Source organism: Podarcis muralis, chromosome 3 (assembly GCF_964188315.1).
Source record: "Podarcis muralis chromosome 3, rPodMur119.hap1.1, whole genome shotgun sequence".
NCBI lineage: Eukaryota > Metazoa > Chordata > Lepidosauria > Squamata > Lacertidae > Podarcis > Podarcis muralis.
This window is the reverse complement of record NC_135657.1, coordinates 80,257,150-80,267,045: the sequence shown is the minus strand read 5'-3', so window position 1 is coordinate 80,267,045 and position 9,896 is coordinate 80,257,150. Positions and strand designations below refer to the sequence as shown.

The following is a 9,896-nucleotide window of genomic DNA, read 5'->3' as shown; positions in this document are numbered from 1 at the left end:
ACTTGTTATGAGGGGGGCATTTGAAGTGGTTGTGTGAGCAGGAACTTGGCTCCTCCTCCTGCTATTGTGGAGGGGAAGCAGCCTCCATCCCATGGCAGCAACAGGAGGAGGCGTAGAAACCTCGGCCATGGAAGCTGAGCTGCCGCACGATGCCTGGATGTTGCACGTGATGCCGTCTCGCCAGGCCCTGTGCCCAATGTCACGACATTGCAATGTCATGATGGTGTGCACGACGTAAGCCCCCACAATATCTTTCCGGAGTTGGAGCACCTGTTAGCTAGTCATTCATCTCTTATTAAAGAATACTATGTTAGCACTTCAGTTGGTTCCTGAAAGCTGACAAGCTTAAATAAGAGCAGGGAGCATGAGAGGGAAAGTGGTGGGGCAGGGAGGAGGAGACAAATGACCAAATGTGAAGGATTAACAAAAATTATCTCCCTCCCCCTTGCCCCAGTTTCCCTGCGTCACTCAGGTGTACAGGACAGAATGCTGGGTTTGATCCCATGAAGTGCATTGATTGGGTATGCTAGCAATCCTATGTTTTGTCTGCTTTGTGAAGTTGGCATGATAAATGTGGTAAATGCTAAAATGTTGACTAATGCTTTCAGTGCAGTGAATAAATGTTTGTATGCACCCACTGAGCTGACAACTGGAAAATAACATCATGCCCCAGAGTTGTTTGTTATGAGACATGAGGTGATGATTAGATACTGAGAGTCAGTTGGAAAGTGGCTATACTTAAAAGTGAAAGGGCCCTGGCAAGAAACTGAACGTGGAGCACATGCTTTCGTCTGAAGAACGGAAAGAAATGAATGGCTATCACATTTTCTTTTTTTTAATGCTAGTAGTTAGTTTTAGAATTAACAGATTACCTCCTGAGCCTGACTAGAGTGTACACTTTTTTCAAAACTGCAGAATTTATTACGAACTGCCTATCAAAATTAAGAGCCCAGCTATTTTTAAAACACTAAGCCTGCAGAGGGTTTTAAAAAAATCCCTCTGTGACAGGTACGCTTGGATAGCAAGAGAATACCAAATAGCCTGTACTGCACCGAACAGTCTTAATATATGTGCACACATTTTTCAGAGTTCTCTTTCCTCTAAAGTGGAAATGGTTGTGAGGCTTTAACTATTAATGTCCTTTAAACTACACTGAAGGCGCCTGATTGTGGCATTGTGCTACGCATATAAGCATACATTTGTAAACCATGCAAACGTAAAATGAGGGTTTGTAATAATTGCAAGCTGTCTCTGAATGGATGTTAGCACAGCATTATGTTCCTTTTATGTGTCTACAGCTGGTCCACAGCACCTCACTTTTAGCATAAAATCTATGAGCCCCAGAGAGTCCATGTGGCATAATAATAATAATAATAATAATAATAATAATAATAATAATAATTTTATTATTTATACCCCGCCCATCTGGCTGGGTTTTCCCAGCCACTATGGGCGGCTTCCACAAAGACCAAAAATACACTAAGATGTCACATATTAAAAACTTCCCTGAACAGGGCTGCCTTAAGACGTCTTCTGAATGTCAGGTAGTTGTTTATCTATTTGACATCTGATGGGAGGGTGTTCCACAGGGTGGGCGCCACTACCAAAAAGGCCCTCTGCCTGGTTCCCTGTAGCTTTGCTTCTCGCAATGAGGGAAGCGCCAGAAGGCCCTCGGCGCTGGACCTCAGCGTCTGGGCAGAACGATGGGGGTGGAGACGCTCCTTCCGGTATAGAAGAGGTAGAGGTTAGAGTTTTGGACTGGGGCCTGGAGGGCAGAGTTCAAATTCCCACTTAGCCATGAAGCTCACTGGGTGACTTTGTGTCTGTCACTGTCTCTCAGTGTCACCTACATCACAGGAATGTTGTCAGGGAGAGAACCCTTGTATGCCAGCTTGCGCTCCATGGAGGAAAGGCTATATATAGCCTAGCATCAGTCCTGGAATCACCTTGTGTTCAGCTGCTTCAATGCTGATTTTAGCCATCCATCAACAGACTGCAGAAGGTGGAGGTGAAGGCTGGCATTTGTAAGAGAAGAGAACTGCTGCTGATTGGAATGAGGAGTTGTGGGTAGAAAGCTGAGAGGTTTGGGGTGGGGGCTTGGTTCAGATGCGTTTTTTCTGCTAAAGCTTGTTGTCTTTGCATTTCTGTATTGATGCAGGTTAGGAGTGCCTGGCGTGCTCTGGTCCATGGGGTCACGAAGAGTCGGACACGACTAAACGACTAAACAACAACAATTGATGCAGGTTGGAGATGGCTGGACCCAGATTTATTTCCAACAGAACATCCCACCACTCTTTGCTATCGAATTCTGATTATACTTGGGAATATGAATATTATGAATATGGGCCAGTTTCCTTTGAAGGCCTCAAGGCTCATAAATGTAAGTCTTAATCTGGAAGCTCTATGTTTGGGTTGTTTCAATTACCAAAACTCTTCATTCTCAACGCGAATGTCAAGAAAATGCATTTTTGAAATTGTGCATGCACGCGCACGTGCACACGCACACACACACACTTAGTCAATTTCATAGCACCATTGAGTTACCCCTTGTAATTTTCTTAAATATTTGTGCCCATAGTTTGAGAACATGGGCTTTACAGATAGGGAAGGGGGCAACCCTGACTTCTGAGCCAAGATTTTCTTTTCTTTTATGAGCACCAGTCATTTCAGGATCACTCCATGCCTCAGGGGTACATGGCGAGCTTCTTTTTAGATTGTCTCCGCTCATCCTATGTTTCATGGCCTTGGTAATAATCACATAACCTCAATTTGTTCCTCTGATCTGAGCTGCTCTTTGCCAAGACTGTTGTGATGAGCACTACACAGTCCTTTATGAAAGGAGGCTTATCTTTCCAAATGGAATTTGCCAGAGTTGTATGCAGAACGTCAAATGTGAGCAGAGCATTAAGAAGCTGCAATCAGCCTTAATTATAAGCTGCTTTACTCTGCCACGCTGTAATTGTTCCTTTTATTGTTTGAAAATTATATAGCTAAGGAAAAAAAAATAGCTTTTAGTATCTTACTTTTGTGTTCTTGCTGTCATTTGAGTTCGCCTTCTTTGCTGGTTTTAAATTCAACCCCCTGGACTATTGGGAAGGAAATGCCACAATGTGTGTGTTTGTGTAGGTGTTTGTGTGTATGCGCACAGACCTAGCGGGTTGTTTCCCATGCTATACACGTGCTAGAGAAATCTTTGCAAGGCAGCAGCAGTGGAGAAAGCCATTTGGGTGCTTGGGGCTGCACGTGTGCCCTATGCCCAGGGGCATGCCCTGCGCCCATGGAAGAGGCCAGCCACCTGCAGGGCAGGGCCAGCCGGGGCAGAATGCTCCACGGGGCCTCCGAGGAGTCTGCCTGTCTCCCCACTCAGCTGCCCTACAGCTGAGGGGGAGGCAATGGGCAGACTGTTTGGGGCAGTGCAGAGCCTGTGGGCACTCAAGCCACCACGTCACTCCCAGGAGAGACGTGTGGCTTGGGTGCACTATAGGCCCCATGTTGAGTGCCGCCTGGCATTTTGTCACCTTTCTCAGTTGTGACACCCCCTTCCTCCGCCCCTGCAAAGCAGCACTGTTTTTCTTTGCCTGATTTCACTGACAGTGTATATTAACAATACAAGACTCTGGCCCCAGTCCAGAGTTCTTGACATGACTGGCAGTGCAAGTTCTAACATCACTGATCACCTGCTGCAAGTTAGAGAGGAAGGTAGGGAGGGGCATTTAGGCACCCCAGCCTGCTCACAAGTGACCAAGACTGTGAACAGCTGACACAGTGATGTATGTGGATTGTACGTATAGCTGGGGGCAGTAGCACACACAAATACATTTATGTGCAGAGATGAACCTCACCAAATCAGGGCTTGACAAAATGTACACGAAACATAATCAGCCAAGGACTGGGCAACAGCTGGTTCATTTTTCATTTTTGTATTAATGGAAATCTAATGCACCCACGCCGATTAATCTCCCTCCTTCTCTGCTTCTCTTACAGATTCGATTGTGATTGGGTTTTGGGTTGGCCTTGTTGTCTTCGTCATTTTTATGTTCTTTGTACTGACCTTGTTGACCAAGGCGGGAGCACCACACCAAGAGTAAGTACCACCAAACAGACGTCTAAGGCCCAGGACCCAGGTGGCAGCAGCACCTCTGTTGCCATAGCTCTTTGGAATTCGCTCAGAAATAGAGTAGACCCCACACAGGTTATGTTTTAGCCACTGTACAATTCTATGTAACTTGTCCGTTCTGAAAAGACGATGGCCCCTTGATCTTGTCAATGAAAGAATGCCAGTTACTTCAATGAAGAAAAGGACACAAGATGCTGGTTTACAGCAGGTAATCAGCCAAGGCTTGGAAGCTAGGGGAAAGATGGAAAGGGCAGAGCCCCCATCAGCCTTCTTTCTCCCACACCCCCAAACCAGGATGTCTGGAAATAAATCAGATAGCCTAATGAATATTCGAGATGAGGGATCGAGAACTGGCCCTCTGGATGGAGCTGGACTCCAAATTCCCATCAGCCTCAGCTGGCATTGCCAATGGTTGGGAGTAATGGGAAGTGTAAACCATCGACACCTGGTGAGCCACAGGTTCCCCATCCCAGTTCATAACTGTTGGGAATACAGAATGTCCAGCTGTAGCATTTAGCTGGCTTGCAGGAGGCAGAGCCCATCTATCGCAAACCTTTTCTGGCAGATGGATTCCATCACAATTTTATCCATTCTCTGAGTGTAAGGGTGCTCCCCTGAAAAGAAGTTTAATGATTTTATTTAAATCTGGATGGCTTAGGTTTTGTTTATAACTGGGTTTTTTAAATGAAAATTACAATTATGTGGAAAACATTCAAAATTCCTGGGGTTGTTTTTTTTTTTTTAAACCGTTGAAAACACAAAATTAGAACTGCATGTCAAGCTTCTCCTTTTAAGAAGAATAGCTGGAGAGGACAAGTATTTCCATTCAGTTGCTTTGTTAAGTTTGTGTTTTCACAGGTGTTTGACTTTATTGTTATCAGAAATGTATGGTTTGTCGTGGGGCAGGGAGGACAGTCCTTCCAATGAACTCTACAGAATTTGCAGCACTTAGGGTTGGTTCAGATAGGCATGTAATCAGCTGATTATTGTAGGATAAGGGCAAGCCATTGACTCAATAATGGGGAGGACATATTTTTTGCCATCCTGTCTCAGCCCAGTCTGTTTCCAGAGAGTTTTTTGGCACCTGATCTTTTATATTTGTTCCTAAACGAAATTGTGCCCAATTTTTCACCCACCGCTCCTCTCTCCTTGCTTCCTAGCACTGCGGACTCTTCTGAGAAAAGGCTCTGCATGAACAACTTTGTGGCAGACTTTGGAAGGCCTCTCGATTCTGATAGGATCATTTCTCAGCAGGCTGCTGAGGAATCCAGGCTGCTTTTTCACTGCTACATCAATGAGTATGAGAACATGGACCGGGCAAAGCAATGCCAGAGAGTGCCAGTTATGGACAGTAACATCCATTTTCAGGAAGTAATTCAGAGCAGTGAGGGACTGGAGGAGGAGCTGAATAGCCATGCAAAATTCAACATCCCCAACTTTGTGAACACTGACCAGAATTCTTCCCTGGGTGAAGATGACCTGCTGATTTCAGAGCCGCCTATCATTTTAGAGAGCAAACACTGAGTCCAGCCTCCCACCAGATTATTGACTGAAGAACATTGAGCAAGGTATTCCTTACATTAAAACAGAACACATTTCTCCTTTACTTTCTATCCTCTCTTTCATTGGTGAATACAGGACTACAGTTGAATACGCTCTGGTAACCAGCATTGGATAGTTCTATGTGGTCTTTTAAAGTGTTTGTTGAAGCCAGAGCTTTTTACACTGCTTATCGTTTTATTTCATTTTATTTCTAGAAGTACAGCACAGCTGTTTAATAAGGAAGTTATCCATGCTGGAATATGATGGGATGTGGGAGTTGTTGGATTGTGTACATGTGAAGCCCCTGAGTGTGTTTGAAAGTCACAAAACTCTTAAGCCTTGCATTTAAGCAAGCTAAGAACACAACCCTCCAAAAACTCAATTCAGAGGAAGTCAATTGTACCTAAGTGTTGAAATACAGTGGTACCTCGCAAGACGAATGCCTCGCAAGATGGAAAACTCGCAAGACGAAAGGGTTTTTTGTGTTTTGAGCTGCTTCGCAAGACGATTTTCCCTATGGGCTTGCTTTGCAAGACAGAAACGTCTTGCAAGTTTGTTTCCTTTTTCTTAACACCGTTAATACAGTTGCGACTTGACTTTGAGGAGCAACTCATAGTGTGGTAGCCTTTTTTGAGGTTTTTGAAGACTTTGGTGATTTTTGAAGCTTTTCCAAAACTTTCCTGACACCGTGCTTCGCAAGACGAAAAAAATCGCAAGACGACAAAACTCGCAGAACGAATTAATTTCGTCTTGCGAGGCACCACTGTAAATGGGATTGCCACAATTTATCTAAGTCCTGTTGAGATCAAAGGACTTAAGCACTAGTAGTGAACTTTGCACTGAGGTCAATGGCTTTACAGTGAGACATAGTTCTACGTCATTTAGAAGTAGTTGGACATTCTGTAGCCTTATGCCATATCCTGTGTTGTAGGAATGAGTGGGTATACATCTATGCTGTATGTGTGCTTTATAATCCTCGTAATGTGCAAGAACTATTCTTGTGTGTTCAATCATATGTATACCATATATACTTACTGGGACCAATTGTCTAGCATGCTTCTTGCATGTGTACAAAAAGCCCTGTAGGTATACATCATGCTCAGACAAGTACCTTCTATTTCCTTATGTTCACACAGTTGTGTTTTTCCTATAGAAAAAGTAAACGGAGATGCTCTTAATTGGTTTCAGTGTGAATAGCATGTTTTGTTTTGTTTTGCTTTTCTTGATGCTTGATCCAGGAGTGTAACTTCTTGATATACATTATTTCTCCAGTACTACTGCTTGAAATAAACTGGGTTGTTGATTTTTGTATTAAAAAAATTAAGCCTGCCACCTTCTGTGAACTGCCATACCTTTATTGTGCCATGCAATATCTAGTCTTAAGTGAGCTTCTGAATTGCATTGCACATAGCACTATGGAAACAAACTTACAAACCGAGCCATGGATTGAAGCCAGTGTCAGTTTTCTGCGGCAGCAGTGCTTCCCCTTTTGCCTGTAGGCAGTTGGATGGGCCACTGATGGGATTCTTGTTGACGTCAACCAGCAGAAAGCCCCCAAATGGCCCCATTGCTGTCATTGGACCAAATGGATGTGCCTGCCCCACCTTCTGCCACTGCAGGGCTGCAGATGTGGCAATGGCCCCACCTCCCTGGGATGTGGGGGAGGGGGCTTTGGCTTGCTCATGAAGACTCTGATCTACTAAAGAAGATACCACACCTAGACATTATGAAAAAGGAATGTGCCTCCATCAGAAAGAAGATAGCTGACAGCATCATAAGGACTCTAACCATTACGAGTCCTTACTGTTGACACCAAATGCCCTGACCACTTTGCAAATACCATTATGCCTGGGAAACGTTTCCAGCTGTGGCAATGTAAGTCCCTTTTTGCTTTTTATTTTCTTTATTTTACAAGGGTTCTCTGATGGTGGGATGGAATATTGTTGACCTTTCCTGTGGTTTTTTGTTTGCTTGTTTGTTACTGCCTTTTCTTGAGAATTTATATAACATAATTGTTCCAGCAAAGCAAATTAACATAGTATCTCCTTAAATGCTCCTATTGGTTTGTTTAAATAATTTGAAATTCAAATTTGCCCATTTTTGTTTTGAACATCCTTCACTCAATGAGCAGCTTTCTACATCTCAAAAGTTTGCTTCTAGTGTTAAGTCTGAATGAGTCCAAGAAGCATACATACAGTGGTGCCTCGCAAGACGAAATTAATTCGTTCCGCAAGTTTTTTCTTCTTGCGAGTTTTTCGTCTTGCGATGCACGGTTTCCCATAGGAATGCATTGAAAATCAATTAATGCGTTCCTAGGGAAACCACCTTCAGACCAGGTCCGGGGACAGTCTGTTCCCCGACCTCTTCTGAAGGCTGGGGGGGGGGGGGACAAGGGCTTGCAGGCACTCGCCCAAAGCAAGGGGAGCTCTCCGAAGGGCTCCCCGTGCTTCGGGCGACAGGCTGCCGCCCCAAGCCTCGCGCACCCGGCGGGACCTCCTGCCGGGTGCGCGAGGCTTGCAGACACTCGCCCGAAGCAGGGGAAGCCCTCCGGAGGGCTCCCCGTGCTTCGGGTGACAGGCTGCCGCCCCAAGCCTCGCGCACCCGGCGGGACCTCCTGCCGGGTGCGCGAGGCTTGCAGGCACTCGCCCGAAGCAGGGGAAGCCCTCCGGAGGGCTCCCCGTGCTTCGGGTGACAGGCTGCCGCCCCAAGCCTCGCGCACCCGGCGGGACCTCCTGCCGGGTGCGCGAGGCTTGCAGGCACTCGCCCGAAGCAGGGGAAGCCCTCCGGAGGGCTCCCCGTGCTTCGGGTGACAGGCTGCCGCCCCAAGCCTCGCGCACCCGGCGGGACCTCCTGCCGGGTGCGCGAGGCTTGCAGGCACTCGCCCGAAGCAGGGGAAGCCCTCCGGAGGGCTCCCCGTGCTTCGGGTGACAGGCTGCCGCCCCAAGCCTCGCGCACCCGGCGGGACCTCCTGCCGGGTGCGCGAGGCTTGCAGGCACTCGCCCGAAGCAGGGGAAGCCCTCCGGAGGGCTCCCCGTGCTTCGGGTGACAGGCTGCCGCCCCAAGCCTCGCGCACCCGGCGGGACCTCCTGCCGGGCGCGCGAGGCTTGCAGACACTCGCCCAAAGATTTTAAAATGCTGGGGGTCGGGAGCGAAGCGTTCGCTCCCGCCCGCCAGCATTTTAAGATCGCCCGGGGCAGCAGAGAAGTCTCCGCTGTCCCGGGAAGGCAGGCGGGGGGGAGCAAAGACCTTTGCCCCCCGCCAGCCTTCAGAAGAGGTCCAGGACCTCTTCTGAAGGCCGGCTGTGGGCGAAAGTCTTTGCTCCCGACCGCCAGCAATTTAAAACAGGTCCCCGGAGATTTCCCTATGGGCTTTCGTCTTGCGAAGCAAGCCCATAGGGAAATTCGTCTTGCGAAGCGCCTCCAAAACAGAAAACCCTTTCGTCTTGCGGGTTTTCCGTCTTGCGAGGCATTCGTCTTGCGGGGTACCACTGTATATATATATACATATATACATATATATCTGCTACTAAAGGAGTTGCATTAGGGAGTAGTAGTTGCATAAGGGAGCGGGTGGCGCTGTGGTTTAAACCACTGAGCCTCTTGGGCTTGCCACTCAGAAGGTCAGTGGTTCAAATCCCCACAATGGGGTGAGCTCCCGTTGCTCTGTCCCAGCTCCTGCCAACCTAGCAGTCCGAAAGCATGCCAGTGCAAGTAGATAAACAGGTACCGCTGTGGCGGGAAGGTAAATGGCATTTCCGTGCACTCTGGTTTCCTTCACGGTGTTCCATTGTGCCAGACGCGGTTTAGTCATGCTGGCCACATGACCTGGAAAGCTGTCTGTGGACAAATGCCGGCTTCCTCGGCCTGAAAGTGAGATGAGTGCCACAACCCCATAGTCGCCTTTGACTGGACTTAACCGTTCAGGGGTCCTTTACCTTTTAACCTTTGTATTAAAAGAACAGGAAGCTGGAACACAACACCATGTCTGTAATGGCAGGTTTATAGCCAGAAATGATGATTTTGTATATTACTTTGCTAGGTGTTATTTCTTTTTTTAAAAATGGAAGGTGGGAGAACGGGTATCTAGACTGTGTAGGGTCAGACTGGGTTTTTTAAAAGATGGACCTCATCTGGAGGTTATAGTAGTTGCGCTGCTCTGCCCCCTTCCCTCACTTTCTATGACCTCATTTAATCTCTAGGGAAGGTGGAGATCATGTGAAGTAATGTGGCACCATGTT

The 9,896-nt window shown here is 47.0% G+C and overlaps 1 protein-coding gene across 1 annotated transcript; it reads left to right on the top strand.

The window, feature by feature from the left end:
• The first annotated feature begins 1,889 nt into the window (after positions 1 to 1,889).
• Positions 1,890 to 6,996, top strand: MRAP2 (melanocortin 2 receptor accessory protein 2). Its single transcript, XM_077926180.1, is given in 5 exon segments — positions 1,890 to 2,024; positions 2,244 to 2,380; positions 3,985 to 4,084; positions 5,278 to 5,633; positions 5,636 to 6,996. Coding segments are annotated over 5 exon segments (687 nt in total). The 5' UTR covers positions 1,890 to 1,965; the 3' UTR covers positions 5,671 to 6,996.
• The last annotated feature ends 2,900 nt before the right edge of the window (positions 6,997 to 9,896 follow it).